The following is a 13,624-nucleotide window of genomic DNA, read 5'->3' as shown; positions in this document are numbered from 1 at the left end:
GGCGCGTCTGGGTCGTGTTGGCGGGCTAATTATTCGATATCTTTGTGACGGTGCATGGCACGTTGAATAAAGTTCCACAGGACTCTCGACATGAAGACTCCTGCAATCGCGCGATGACGACATTTGCCAGAAATTGATTGTGATGTGGTTGCGCTCGTCAGGTGGAAGGAAGTCGAGACGCGGCGCGCGGAGCAAATGCTCAAGACTCCAAGAATCCAGTGTGTTCTGAAGTTCTGAGTGTTACCCCACCTGCCCTACACCGCGACGATCCCACACGCCCCCAGCCGATGGAGTCGCAACTAATCGATGCGCGCGTCTAGCTCCTTCAGCCTCAAGTCATCTCGACTGCTGATCTATGCCTAGGATCTCAACCGTATAGAAGCATATGAAGTTGTGGTGGCTCCCTGATCTTGCTCGCCCCTCCACATTCGTTGCTCGTGTTTCGCGACTGGCCTGGACGCCGTGCTCGGATTCCATCCACCCCCGAGCAGGTTCCTCTGTCAGATCACCCAGACATCATTGCTGCCGGCGCATCAACATGGCGCACCCTCAAAAGAACTTTGCTACACCCTTACCGCAATCGCCCAGATCCAATGTTCTTGAATGGCAATTCCCAAAGCCCTATCAGAACTACGTCCTCACCGGAAGATCTCGCGCCGCATGGCACACGTCATTCGTGATACCACAGCTCGACGTCTTGCTCGACGCTGGTCTCTGTGTTAACAAACTACGTCCTAGGCATTTATTCATCACACATGGCCATAACGACCATACGCTTCTCTCACCGGCGTTTGTGAGCCGGGATGACCCGCCAGATGTATACGTGCCCGCACAGATGAAAAAGGCGTTCAACGACTATATTCTCGCTGACACCATGATGAATCTGGGGGGCGACATCAAAGCGGAGGATGCAGAACAGATGGGTATGGACCCAAAGAGACAAGAGGGGAAAGAAGACAAGGATGACCCGGGTCGAACTGCCAACGAGAGAGCCTGGTTGAATACGCACACCACACATGGCGTGAGGGACGGCGACGTCCTGGAACTACACAGAGTCAAAGACATGTCGGTCAAGGTCTTCAATTGCGACCACACCGTTCCATGCGTGGGCTACGTCTTTTGTAGCACACGACACAAGCTCAAGGAGGAGTTCCAGGAGCGATCAGGGCATGACTTGAAAGAGCTCAAAGAATCGGGCACTGAAATCACCTACCCTCACACAGTGCCCATATTTGCCTTCCTGGGCGACACTTCGACTTCGGTCCTGGCTTCGGATCCAGAATGGCTGCAGAATGAAATCTCAGTGGTCATCACAGAATGCAGTTTCCTCATCGAGGAGCATCGAGAGCAAGCCACGCGGACAAAGCACACGATATGGACAGACTTGGAAAAGGTCATTCGGAAGTGGCCCAAGACGACCTTTGTGCTGATGCACTTTAGTCTGCGGTACAGCGAGGAGGAGATTGTGGGGTTCTTCAAGGAAATGGAGGACTGTCCCAAGAACATTGTCATCTGGGCGGACGGCGAGCTCGAGACGTCAGGGGGGCCGAAAGGCGAGTGAGACTGATGGTGACCTCGAATCTCTTCACATACTCATGGTAACTGCTTGAGTCAAGGGCGTGCCATGGAGGACTCATCTCACGAGGATTGGCTGTCTGACTCCAGGAAGCATTCTGATTGCCCCTACAAGCGTCACATTGGGCCAGCATTCACTTTACAAAGGGCGGTTCTGGTGCTGAAGTTTGAGATGTAGCTTGGGAAACAAGCTTCTCTTAGATAAAGTTCAATTAGGCCTCTAGTCTCTGGAAGGGGGCTGAAGTTACATATAGCTCGTGGCATTCCACGTGGGCTATTGTCAAAGACAAAGCTAGATGCTTTCTTTTTGGCGCTTGCGGTCTGACCCTTCAAACCTAGTCCCAACGTCGTCCCAATGCGGATCATCACTCTCATAAGCTGTTCAATGCTCGTGTACAAGCTATCTACCGACGTGGAGTCCAAGCCTCGCCTTTCCGACACGCGTGTGAGCCTATATGCGAGCATGTTGCGCCGGAAGCTGTTCGTGCAAGTCGGGAAAAGAATTGTCCAATTATCTATGCTGTCCATGATTGATCTCGCCCATTGTAGGCACTGCCATCACCACATCTCTGAATGGTCACAGCGCCCGAGTGGCTAAGATTGTACTCGCCGATGCTTGCTGAGAACAATGCAAAGTCCACTGGGGGTTCTGATCACGACAACCGACAACGACCATTCTATGAGACATGTGAAACGTATAGAGAGCCTGACTCTCCTCATTTTGAAATGGGAGCTTGTCACTCACACACCGTGGACTCACCTTCACTCACAGTGCCCTTCTTGTAGGTCCTACAGCCCCTAAGCCTTCCCATGAGCATTCTCATATTTTGGACTTTGCCAGAATATTAAGAAAGCCCCTTTAGACATGTGCCTGTCTTATTCTCCCCACAACATCTGCTCAACATGCACGCAGGGCCACGATCTCACTGTCTTCAACTACAGACACCACAATGCTGTTCCATGTGCACGTGGCACAATCGATCCACGTTTGCCCCGCGGCGTCAAGTGTGCGTTGGGGATCTACGAAAGAGGAACTTATGTTGCGATAACGGGCATCATGTGTCGGCATTGCTGCGAGACGAGGGACGACCATGGGAGAAAGAAGTCTTTCTGGGGCGCGTGGCAGAGAATTGGAGCGCTGGGCAGCCACCGATGGCGTACTTTTGAGGAATAACGCTGGCAGCGAAATGGCGCGCGTGAGCTTGTGGGACATTGAAACATGTCAGAGGCAGGGAAACAAGGCGCATCAATGGACGCCCGAGTAACCGTAAAACATGTATTCATAGATCGACCAGCTATGCGAAATGCCTATCCCTACGTCCACCCCGAGAATGTTAGGAGATCTCTCCTTTCCACCACGCATATTCCACTTCCCCGTTAATTATGAAAAAGCGGGCTCATTTGTTGCTCGCTGTCTAAATGCGCAGATCAAATGTTTTTGTGTGGGCGAGATTCCGGACAACTTTTTCCCAAATTTGTGATCCAGCCGATGGCGGCAATACTCCGTGAACAAGTGTGAGAAATCATAGGCCGTGACGAAATGAGCCAAAATATACACCGGACCTTCTCAAATCATACATGCAAGACAAAAAAAGCAATGATCTGATCAAGGGGACGCCGCCACCTGGGGGTGCGTCTTGCCGTCAAAGAGGTCCTTCTCGGTGAAGTAGTAGGACTCCTTCTCGGCGAGGAAGCCCTCGTGGAAGGCCTCGAGGTATCGGCCGGGGAGCTGCTCGCCAATGCTGATCTTGATCCAATCCTTCTTGCCGGTCCACAGGTGCTTGATAAAGATGCCGGCGCAGCCCGAGTGCGACTCGAGGAAACCGTTGGCCTCGGTGCAGGGGAGCTGCTTGATGTCGTCCTCAAAGTCGTAGCGGGTGTAGGTACCGAAGCCACCCTGGTCGGTCGGGTGGCCGGGGCCGTTGGTGCGGAACTCGGTGCATTCGGGGTGCTTGCCGCCGTCGTTTGCGCAGTCCTCCCACTCGGTCATAATCTCAAAGGTCTTCTCGTTGTTTTGCACGACGATGAAGCCGGTGTTCACGTACACCTGGCCGAACTTGTCCGTGTTCTTCTCGGAAACGGGGTCGAAAGCGAGGGCCATGGAGTTGTTCTCAGGGTTGATCTGCCAGTAGTTCATGAGCCACTCAAAGGGAAGGTCCATGTGGTGGAAGATGGCGTCAGAGTCCATGTAGATGCACGTCTTGTGGTCCTTGAGGATCTCGGCCATGATGGGGGGCTTCTTCCAGGAGTCGCGACGGTCCTCGTACTCGTCAATCTCGATGTAGTAGTACTTGTAGCCGTGGATCTGGGCTGTGCGTGGTTAGCAGAGTTTGCAAAGGCGTTCGGGTACAGTGACGTACCATAGACCCAGTGGTTGAGAATGCCAGTGGAGAGACCGTGCAGCTTGTCGGCGTGGTCCCAGCTCATCAGCTGATCACCGTGGAAGACCTGACCAGGCTCGAGGAAGCCACGGCTGTCGAGATCAATGATGCACAGATCCTCGCCGAGCCCTTCCTTGAAGAAAGCCTCGCCAGGAAGCTCCCACTCGAAAGCACCCCAGGGCTTGTACTTCTTCGCATCGGGCTTGATGCTGGGGCTGTAGATGTCCTTGAGATACGTCTGGCGGAGCTGAGCGTTGGTGATAGAACTCTCTTCGGGAATGGCGGGAGCCTCCGCGTTAGATTCGGACTCGGGCGCGGGGGGCGCGGGGGGCGCGGGTGTCTTGCTCTTGTCGTCCTCGACTACAACAGCGGGCACATTGGGTGCGGCAGTCCTGGATCATGGTCAGCAACGGAGGAGGCACAGGTCTGCGGCGTCATCTCAAACGCGCGGCGAGCTTGGCGTACTTAGCAGGGGCGGACCAGTAGTCAAGGTGGTTGTAGACGAGGCCGACGAAGACGGCCATGAAGACGACAGCCCCGACGAAGAGGACTGTCGCCTTATTAGAACGGGCCTGCGCGCCGAACATTGTGGCGATCGCGTGGCTTTGTGGTCGTGGTGATCGTGGAAGCGCCCAAGGTCGAGGTGCTTAATCAGTGCGAACAGTCGATGCGGGCGCAGAGGCGATCGGCAGTCCCCTCGCAGCGAATATTAGAAGAGATATGTTTACAGAGCGTAGGTACGAAAAGAAAGCAGTTGCAACAGAGAAGGAATGATTTTGACGACCGAGGAAGACGAGAGGCAGAGTCGAGGGTGAGAAGGCTGCACAGGGACGGACCTCTGGACGAGGACTGGACTTGTTGGAAAAGGGGGCGGCGAAGAAAAAGATCGAGAGCGACTCTAGGGCGTATGCCATCCGGATTATGGCAATTTGGGGCACAGTGGCGCCTTGGCAAAAGCCTGGCCCATGTCAGTCAGCCCAGTCGTGGTTGGAATCGTTGCCGTTGGAATTGGGGTCCAGTACCCGGCTGCCTTATCGCGGGCTGCAGAGCCCTTAGTAGAAGCGTCCGGCGTTCCCGCTGGAGACACGATCACAGCCTACAGCCTACAGGCGTCTTGGATGCGCCAAGGGAGAAAAGGCGGCGTGCACGTGGATTTGATTGGGCTGAATGGCAGTACCCTCAGATCCCAGGCTTTCAATCGGCCGCGTTCAGTGACGGGCGACGCGACTTGGCTCTAGTCTGCTTGCATGGCAAAAATCTCGACTCGTTCAGCCATCCTTCGTTACTAGGGCACTTTGTCTCTGAATGCATGCCATTGAAGTTGGTCGTTTCAGTCGCGTGCGGCCTGCGTCTTCGACTCAAAGTCAATCTGACAATCTGCCACCGTGGGTCTGGCTAGGGTCAAGAGTCGAGGCGGAAGACCCCTTGCGAAATCTGTCAGCAGCCAAGCGGTACCCGAAAGGGAGGGCAGCGGGCCCCCCTGATTGGTCACGATCCTGTGCTCATTTCGCCCAAACTCAATCTAGACGCACTAACAGGGACTCTATACGGATAGTCTATACGGATAATACGAGGTCGGTGCCAGGAGAGAACCCTTGGCTCACTGAAGCAGAGTCCAATGCCCATCGCCCAATATAAATGGAAGGAACTTGTTAATAATTTTTTGACTTCTGAATATGTGCACGCACCAGACCAGGAGAACATCATGCGGCTGATCAGCCAACGTCGTCTTGTACTTGCGCGGCCATCTGATGTGAAAGTTGGACGCGACAGGATCACACAGCACCTGCTGACGAAGCTTAACGGGCGTCCGTGTCGCAAGCACGACAACGCAATGAGGCTAAGGTCTGACATTGCCGAAGGTGATGGATTCAGTCACCAGGTCATGATCTATGAATGTGACGCTTTGATCTGACGACACCAGTCCCTCCCATGGGCCACCTGGTAGGCGCAGAGCCGGGGCTCAAGAGCGATGCCAATCAAGGCAGCGACGCATATGCCGCCGCTGTCGCTCACAGTCGCCGCGCCCAAACTGAATTCTCTGTCCTCCGAGGGCACCTTTTCCAGTATCTCGGCGAAGCAATTCACGTACACCGCTCCGCCTAGTAACCCCTCCCAGAAGATGACCACAAAGATGATGTAGACGGAGGGTATGAAGAAGTACAGTGCATGCAGGATCAAAAGCGCGAGATTTCCGATCTGCAGAAAAGATGGCACATATAGATGGCGTATCCGCACAAATGGCGTCGAGGATCTGGAGATGAAGACCCCGAGCTGGTAGAGGAACCCATAGAAAGGGTAGAAGCCCCTGAATTCCCGGAAAGGCGACTCCTCCACCGGAAAAAGGAGGGTCGGTGCCACGCCTTGGTTGATGGTGTATTCGGCCACGTAGACGAGAAACAGCGGCATCATATAAGGCACGACTAGGGCTCTGGCCCGCTTGAGGTTTGCGGCCAACGAATGTGCCTCTCCGGGATGCTGTCCGGTGGGATACGCTGCAATCACGGCACCTGGCTCGGGGTTCAACAGGGCAGTTTCGGGCGGAGCACGTGTCGAGCTGTCGTCCTCGTCCTCGGGCAGGGCGTCGTATTCCTTCCTTCTCGTGGCATCACGTAACGGTCCCCTCGGCAATATCACGAAGAAGCTCACAAACATCACCACGGGCAGGCAGGCGGAGAAAAGCAGGCTGTCCTTGACGCTGAAACCCCACCACTCGGTGAGAACCACGTACAAGCCGGCACCCACAAGCCCTGCTGCACCTGTTCCAGAACCCCAACCCGCGAGACTGACTTGCCCGTAATAATGTGTCAATCCAAGAAAGCTGAGCTCCCCGCCCCCACTGCTCAAGCTGGCCAGCACCACGCCAGCCATTTTCACAGCCACGGATTTGGAGGGCGGTGTAAGCGCGACCATGAGCATGCCCACCGCGGAGAGGGCGATGAAGACGAGGACTCGGATGTTATACGGGATTCGATGGATGAAGTATGGTGCGATCAGCTTTGTGAAGAACGATGGCAGTACGTCCGCGAGGAGCACGACGCCCTTAGGGACAGATCCCACAAGGTCTTGGGCGGCAGAGAGGATGATGACGTAGAGAACGTTGTTGATGAGGCCTGCCCGTTGTTGTTAGTCCAGAAACATCTCACGAGCGTTGTTGGTATTACCAAATAGCCAAAACGCAACGACTACCTTTGTGTCGGGGTGTCGCAAAAGTGACTGCAGCCTGGCCGTGTACACGGCCCAGGAGGAAGAGGGTGCTCCAGGCATCGGTAGCAGCCCCGAGGATGAGGGCGTGCGATTCGTCATGATGGAGATGGCTCGCGATTCAAGGGGCCTCTGTTTCGACCCATATCGCAGGAGGCTTCGTGGCCGTCTGCGGGAGCCAGGTGTATTTGGGGGGAGGTTAGCTGAATGGTCAGGCGCAGCCAGGAAAGACGTCACGCGACAACTGATAAGCCGCGATAAGCACCGCGCTTAGCTCCCCAGGGTCGATGCAAGCTCTGACATGATCACGTTCGAATACGTATCACGACTAAAATTGGAAATCATCCTTTCTGGCCAGACTTCTTCGTCTTCATTCAGAGATCGTACAGATCATGCCGTAACTCATAATGTAACCTGCCAAATATGCCCTTAAACGCCCAAATTGCCTTCGCTTTTCATCAACAATACACTTTTTACGCAGGACCGAACTTCTCGGGCTGCTCAGCCTCCCGGCTGGCCTCGACGACGCTGCTGGGAGCGACGTTACCCTCGGCTGAGATGCTGTCAGGGACAGACTCGGGGTTGTAGAAGTCGCTGCCCCTGTACTGGTTACCACCAGCGCCTGGTGCGCTGCGGCCGACGTTGGCAGTGGCGGCATCCTGACCCTTTGTGGCAATGTCGTCGGCGGATCCAAGACCGTCGACCTTGGGGACGTTGGCGGGGACGACATCGTTGTCGTTCTTACCGCCGTCGCGCTCTGAGAGCTTGTCAAGGGGACCGCCCTCACCCTCAAAGTGCTGGCCACGAGTTTGGCTGGAGTCTGTTAGGCCATGTTACGGCAACGGGAGCTAGGGGGGACGTACCGGCCACGGTCATCAAGGACACCACCCTCGCTGGGAGGGATGCGCTTGTTGTAACCAGCGTTGGTGCTCAGCTCATCGCCAGTCAGGAGCTCAGCACCATGGTCGGAGAACTTCTTCTCGGCGTACGAGTTCACGCCAGCCTCGGCAAGACCATCGTGGCGGTTCTTGCCAGTGAGGTTCTGCTCAGTGCCGAGATCCTGCTCAGCCTGCTTGGAGATCTGCTCGTAGGAAGACATTGTGAAGATTGTTGGTTGTGGTTGTGGTTGTGGGATGGTTGGTTTGATGATTTTGATACAAGTGTTTGTTTGAGCTGGGTTGTGATGAAGACCAAACTGAGAAGGATCGTGGAAATGTTACTTAAGTATAGCTCACTACGAGAATAGGTTTTCAGATGGACAGGACGTCATTGAGAATGACTTCACGGTTGGAGCGAGCGACGCTGCCATCGGCTTGATGATTTCATACTTGGGCCTGAGCGGAGCCAACACTGGCTCTCATGGTGGGGTTTAGATCTCAAAAAGGTGTAACGGATTGCTTGCTATGGCGTAGATTTGAGCGCCGGAGGTTTTGGTCCTCATCGAGATCCGCGGTGGCAGGCGGCGGTTAGGTGAGCGAAGGTTCACAGCGGGCGACTTGGCGGAAGGCTGTCAAAGTAGAAGGGTCCAGTAAAGTGGTGGGGTTTCAGTGCCAATGATGTAATCCCAGCAGATCACTCAGTTGCCGGCGGAACAGCGAAGAACAGAGGGGAAAGGTTTTCGGAGACCTGTGTGCGATGGCAGTTGGCGGGCCAAGGGGTGGAAGTCTTGGCTTGGAGGGAGGTCGTTCAAGACAATTTGAAAGTCGCCATAGTTGAGGTTCGTCGAGATAGGACAAGCTGCATGGGGAATTCGAGGAATGGCACTGGTGATGCGCCGGCAGAACTTCGGCTAGAACAATTTCAGATCGCGACTCCGAGAAACAATTGTCGTCGTCGTAGTAACCAGTCGCATTGGATTTATCGAGAGTCTAGTTCTCCTCGACCACTCCTTTGAACGTCAATTCCGCGGAGTCTTCTACAGCACTCACTATGGCCGGTGACGAATCGGCGTGCCCAGTCGATCACAAAGCTCGCGAAGAGTGGCTCGCCCAGGCTCGCGCAGCGGAAGCCTCCAAGGCCAAGTCACAATCACAACCACCGCCATCCGCGTGCCCTGTCGATCACAGCTCAGCGCCACCCACTCGATCATGGACCCAAAGTCTCACGTCGTACTTCTGGTCCTCTCAGCCAGAGCCTCAATCGAGCACGGCGCCCCCTAAACCGACAAATGGCCTCGACACGAACCGCGTTGTCTCCAGCATCCCACGCTCGACTTCGAACCCGTCTGCTTGCCCAGTGGAACACGGCGCCTCTGCCAATGCAGAAATCGAATCGGGGAAGGATGCATCGGGGAACTGGGTGTACCCCTCTGAGAAGATGTTCTTTGACGCCATGAAGAGGAAAGGGTATGATGCAAGGTCGAAAGACATGAAGACTGTGGTCCCAATACACAATGCAGTCAACGAGCGGGCATGGGCGCAAATCTTGAAATGGGAACAGCCATATCTTGCTTCCTCACAGTAAGTCTGACTATCCTCCATACCACGCCAGGTAGCTGACGATGGCAGATGCGGCGGCCCCAAATTGGAGAGCTTCGCCAATAAGATGGAGCGAATGACACCGACAGCCCGTATCAACACAGTCCTCGGATATACAGCCCCCTTTGATAGACACGATTGGGTCATTGACCGCTGTGGCACAAGGGTCGACTATGTCATCGACTTCTACTCCGGCCGGGGAGACGGCAAGGCAGGGCCCAGCTTCTACCTCGATGTGAGACCGAAGTTGAACACGTGGGAGGGCGTCAAAATGAGGGCTATGAGGTGGACCGGCCTGGCATGATGCCTGCTAGGTCACCAAGACGGATGTATCAATAACATAAAGCTGCATATAGAGCATTGCGGGCGTTTGGGGCATATTGTTGGGTCGGGAAGGATGTATTCTACGACGGCCATTTCGTGTACGTATCTGTATTCTTATTGCTGATCTCAGCTCTAGCAAACCTTCCATTACCAGAGCCACCGAACTCGATGAGCAGTTTCATCGTCACCTCATGGTTACTCCTCCTTGTGGTGGGCAGCCCTCAGGGCAAGCCTGATAGGCGCGTCCGTCTCCAGTGACTGGGTTTCCGTGTTCCATCCTGCCTGAGCTATCGCGTGCGACGAAGCAGCTGCGTAGCCTTTGGGCTGATGAAGAGCTGCCAGAACAGCGTGCGGGTTGGAAAGCTTGGTGTGCAGACCAATTTCCAGTGCCGCGAACCATGCTTCCAGGGCTTGCATGGGAGTGCTGTCGGTGTGCAGTAGGATGCGCAAGTCGAGATGGCCGTCAGGCGCATGCGCGTTGGCGAACAGGGTAAAGCCCATACCATCAATGACCCTAACCTGGCCGCCAGGGGGTACGGAGAGAGCTTGACCGTAGCTCTCAGCCATGGACAAGGTACCAACGACGGTCCCATCCTGGTTCTTCAAGACAGGTTTCCAGAACAGGATGTTCTCCTTCTGCGCAACCTCACGAAGCGACGGGACGGTTCCATTCTTCCGGATCTGCTCAAATATGAGTGTCGCCCGTTGCCTGTTGATTGTGCTCATAGCAACACAACAGACACCCAGGTAATTCACCCACAAGTGACCAAAGACCAAGGCCACCATGAGATACAGCACGGCCGAATGGCCTTCCACAAACTTGACGACGACAGTTCCCACGAGCAGGCCCACCAATCCCACGGCTGTCTCCTGTGAGGCTTCCTTGGCGTTGAGTTCGGCGAGATTCTCGTGTTTGGCAAAGTGCACGCTCAAAGCGGCCTTGCTAGCACCTGCAGCGACACCGCACAGCGCGCGTAGGGCCTCGCCGGTGCTCAGGGCTACAACCTTGCCCCAAGGTCCAAAGTAAGGACTGTACAGTTCCAGGAAGAAGGCCGTGTCGTTGAACAAGTCGGCCAAGAAGCGGTATCGCTTGGCGTCTGGTTCGATGCGCAGGCCAAAGCGATGGGCGAACACAATCGTAGCGATTCTGGACATCGCATCTTTGAGGATTGTGAGCATCATGGCAAATGTGGCAGAGGAGTTGGCATCGCCGACGCCAAGGCCCTGTAGGAGAGCGCGGTTGGCGAGGAGCGAGGTTATAGTCGAGAAGAAGGCTTGCAGGGAATCGTAGAACTGGTAGGCGAGGTAGTCTTCGGATACCGAGTGAGGGTACCCGACAGGTAGGAATGAGTCGTAAATTGCCTGACGGATGGCAGAGATAGACAGCCAGAAGTAGGTCGACGAACTGTCATGAGTAGTCTTGGCGTGTCAGTCAAGCAAGGAGCAAGCTTTGCCATGAGAACTCACTGAGAAGATTGTATGATCAGGCTTGTGAAGCCACTTGGAGCGCACATTTCCAGATCTGTCGCACTCGAAAACCTCGACTTCGTTTCCTCGCTTCAGTAGATCAGAGATACCTTCAGAAGACAGATCTCCTTCCCCCAAAATGCTGGGGTCCTTGCGCTCTTCATGGTCGTCCATGGTTTGGGGAGAACTCGGTGCGGCTAGGTCATGCAGCACGAAACTAGGAAAAGCTCTTGCTCAATCAATGAAGCTCGCAGAGCGATCTGAGGGAGACGAGGTAGACTTTTTCAGGTTTGATACAAGCAAAAGTGCGAGATCGCCTGGGATGAAGTGCAGTTGGAAAGGTGAAGTTGAGGGGCAGTGAAGCTCAGGTCGGTGTCACCACAACAACCACGCATTCGGGGTTACACGAAGCGAAGTTGGGCCTATCAATTGCCCTATGACGTGGTTTTCTTTAGCAATTCAATTTGAATGCATTGATACGCACATTAGCCGTGGTTAGAGTGTTAAACAAAGTCAAGGGCCTTGCTCATAGGGTGTCTCGTCTAAATGTCGACTCTGCTTCTAAATGCAACAAAATGCTCATCGCTGAACCGTCGCGCCGGCTTCGTCAATCAGGTATTCCTCCGTCTTCTGAGGGCCCTCGCCCACACTGGTCTGAATAACACGACCAACGCCATCCTTGAGGATCGACACGATGTTCTCGGGCAAATCAACAGCGGACTGGGCCTTGGCGGCGCTGTCCTTCCACCCAGACACTCCACTCAAGAACTTGTAGAACGCACCAATAACAGTCTCCTGGTCCTCCTCGAGGAAGTAGATGACACAGTTCGGCCCGGCGTCGTAGGTGTACGCAGCAATAGTTTTGCCAGCCGCCGCGTTGAGCGCCTCCACCGCACGGATGGCCGCGCGCGAAGCGTCGTTCATGTAGAAGATGGGCGGGTAGGTGTCGGCAGCGCACGAGTGGAAGGAGTTGGACTCGCGCATGGTCACCTCGGCGAATGTGGCAAAGTCCTTGTTGTGAATGGCCTCCTCCATAAGCTTCATGTTAGCGGGGACGACGTGCGCTATCCTCTGCTGGAAGAGACCAGAGGTCGCGACGGTCTGCTGCATGCCAGAGGTTGATGGGACGTCCTTCTTCGCCGCGTTGACGACGAGGATCAGGGCGCGCATGTTGGGCCAGTGGGAGGCGGGTGCAATCAGCTGGGCCTGCGAGTCGCTGCCATCGTCCTTGTCGCCCATGCGCCACGCAGCGTAGCCACCAAACAGACTGCGGCAGGCTGATCCGGAGCCTTGACGTGCGATCCTCGAGAGATCCTCCGGGGAGTCGGGCAGCTCGTAAAGATTGGCGATGGCCCGTACAAGGGCGGCAAAGCCAGCCGCCGACGAAGCGAGACCAGCAGCCGTGGGGAAGTTGTTCTCGGAGACGACCTTCAATGGCAGCGTCGAGATCTTGGGGAGCGAAGGGTCATTCTTCTCAATCGCCGCCCGACGTTCGCGCAGCTCGCGGAAGCATGCTTGGGTTCGCGCGCCAGACACGTCGGTGGACTGGCCGTTGAGGGTCAAGCTGTCGCCCGAGTACGAGGCAGAGCAAGAGGCCGTGGTGAGCGTTCGCAGGTCATCTTGGGAGAGGGTAACGGAGATCGAGCTGTTGGTTGGCAGGTTGAGCTTTGCGTCACGCTTGCCCCAGTATCTGGGGGGTGGTAGTCAGCGATTGTCTGCGAGAGGAGGCGGTGGGCAATGAAAGGGGCTCGTACTTGACAACAGCAATGTTGACGGGCGCGGTGGTGCTCGCGCGAAATACCTTGTTGTCGGCCATTGCGATAACGTGTCTGTCGCTCTCTTGATCAAAGACAATCGGAATCAAGGGTTTCAATGTCGAGCAAGCAGAATTAATCGGCTCGTCGACGAGGGGGAGCTAAGTTCGAGTAAGGTATTGTTGATTTCCATGAGGGGCACTGGTAGTAAAAAAAGGCGCCGAGCCAACACACCCAATTCGCCCTGATTCTGTTCGGCGTATTTTTGACACTCACGATCCAGGGCGGTTGAGTGCGGGGTGCTCACCCTGGACCCTGCGCAACAAGTCTAGCTGCCATTGGACTGTCCCTGGCAGCTAAAATAGCGGCCATGCAAATTAATAAATCGCCAGTCCTCCAGCAGCAATCATGGTACATATAGTAATAGTACAAAATAATGATA

The 13,624-nt window shown here is 55.1% G+C and overlaps 7 protein-coding genes across 7 annotated transcripts; 2 read left to right on the top strand and 5 right to left on the bottom strand.

Annotated features, from left to right (window-relative positions):
- Window positions 1-538: 538 nt before the first annotated feature.
- On the top strand, window positions 539-1,561 carry F5Z01DRAFT_634155 (RNase Z; the record flags this gene model as incomplete). Its single annotated transcript, XM_046262030.1, has 1 exon — window positions 539-1,561. One exon carries the CDS (start codon window positions 539-541, stop codon window positions 1,559-1,561), a length of 1,023 nt encoding a protein of 340 aa, XP_046120498.1.
- A 1,423-nt stretch (window positions 1,562-2,984) lies between these two features.
- Window positions 2,985-4,543, bottom strand: F5Z01DRAFT_697312 (uncharacterized protein; the record flags this gene model as incomplete). The annotated part of the gene is made up of 3 exons (XM_046266309.1): window positions 2,985-3,885; window positions 3,936-4,348; window positions 4,422-4,543. The coding sequence occupies 3 exons, from the start codon at window positions 4,541-4,543 to the stop codon at window positions 3,182-3,184; spliced, it is 1,239 nt and encodes a 412-aa protein (XP_046120497.1). The 3' UTR covers window positions 2,985-3,181.
- A 1,303-nt stretch (window positions 4,544-5,846) lies between these two features.
- F5Z01DRAFT_618148 (batten's disease protein Cln3) lies at window positions 5,847-7,262 on the bottom strand (the record flags this gene model as incomplete). Its single annotated transcript, XM_046261017.1, has 2 exons — window positions 5,847-7,069; window positions 7,121-7,262. The coding sequence occupies 2 exons, from the start codon at window positions 7,260-7,262 to the stop codon at window positions 5,847-5,849; spliced, it is 1,365 nt and encodes a 454-aa protein (XP_046120496.1).
- A 371-nt stretch (window positions 7,263-7,633) lies between these two features.
- Window positions 7,634-8,259, bottom strand: F5Z01DRAFT_634152 (uncharacterized protein; the record flags this gene model as incomplete). Its single annotated transcript, XM_046262029.1, has 2 exons — window positions 7,634-7,973; window positions 8,024-8,259. 2 exons carry the CDS (start codon window positions 8,257-8,259, stop codon window positions 7,634-7,636), a joined length of 576 nt encoding a protein of 191 aa, XP_046120495.1.
- A 415-nt stretch (window positions 8,260-8,674) lies between these two features.
- Window positions 8,675-10,049, top strand: F5Z01DRAFT_477540 (cytochrome C1 heme lyase). Its single transcript, XM_046260048.1, has 2 exons — window positions 8,675-9,619; window positions 9,668-10,049. Exons 1-2 carry the CDS (start codon window positions 9,090-9,092, stop codon window positions 9,939-9,941), a joined length of 804 nt encoding a protein of 267 aa, XP_046120494.1. The 5' UTR covers window positions 8,675-9,089; the 3' UTR covers window positions 9,942-10,049.
- Window positions 9,659-11,804, bottom strand: F5Z01DRAFT_478002 (vitamin B6 photo-protection and homoeostasis-domain-containing protein). Its single transcript, XM_046260050.1, has 2 exons — window positions 11,429-11,804; window positions 9,659-11,380 (listed from the first exon to the last, which is right to left on the bottom strand). The coding sequence occupies exons 1-2, from the start codon at window positions 11,600-11,602 to the stop codon at window positions 10,157-10,159; spliced, it is 1,398 nt and encodes a 465-aa protein (XP_046120493.1). The 5' UTR covers window positions 11,603-11,804; the 3' UTR covers window positions 9,659-10,156.
- On the bottom strand, window positions 11,805-13,490 carry F5Z01DRAFT_477528 (diphosphomevalonate decarboxylase). The gene is made up of 2 exons (XM_046260047.1): window positions 13,183-13,490; window positions 11,805-13,118 (listed from the first exon to the last, which is right to left on the bottom strand). Exons 1-2 carry the CDS (start codon window positions 13,242-13,244, stop codon window positions 12,008-12,010), a joined length of 1,173 nt encoding a protein of 390 aa, XP_046120492.1. The 5' UTR covers window positions 13,245-13,490; the 3' UTR covers window positions 11,805-12,007.
- Between the last annotated feature and the right edge of the window lie 134 nt (window positions 13,491-13,624).

The sequence above is a fragment of the Emericellopsis atlantica genome (assembly GCF_019669845.1).
Source record: "Emericellopsis atlantica unplaced genomic scaffold F5Z01scaffold_6, whole genome shotgun sequence".
Taxonomy (NCBI): domain Eukaryota; kingdom Fungi; phylum Ascomycota; class Sordariomycetes; order Hypocreales; family Bionectriaceae; genus Emericellopsis; species Emericellopsis atlantica.
This window is presented reverse-complemented; position numbering and strand designations above follow the sequence as displayed.

Bases quoted from the DNA above. Each gene is read 5' to 3' on its own strand.
- F5Z01DRAFT_477540 (XM_046260048.1), top strand. From the start codon at position 9,090: ATGGCCGGTGACGAATCGGCGTGCCCAGTCGATCACAAAGCTCGCGAA. The intron at 9,620-9,667 runs GTAAGTCTGACT...TGACGATGGCAG, and splicing joins CCATATCTTGCTTCCTCACA to ATGCGGCGGCCCCAAATTGG.
- F5Z01DRAFT_478002 (XM_046260050.1), bottom strand. From the start codon at position 11,602: ATGGACGACCATGAAGAGCGCAAGGACCCCAGCATTTTGGGGGAAGGA. The intron at 11,381-11,428 runs GTGAGTTCTCAT...TGACACGCCAAG, and splicing joins CTGATCATACAATCTTCTCA to ACTACTCATGACAGTTCGTC.
- F5Z01DRAFT_477528 (XM_046260047.1), bottom strand. From the start codon at position 13,244: ATGGCCGACAACAAGGTATTTCGCGCGAGCACCACCGCGCCCGTCAAC. The intron at 13,119-13,182 runs GTACGAGCCCCT...ACCACCCCCCAG, and splicing joins GTCAACATTGCTGTTGTCAA to ATACTGGGGCAAGCGTGACG.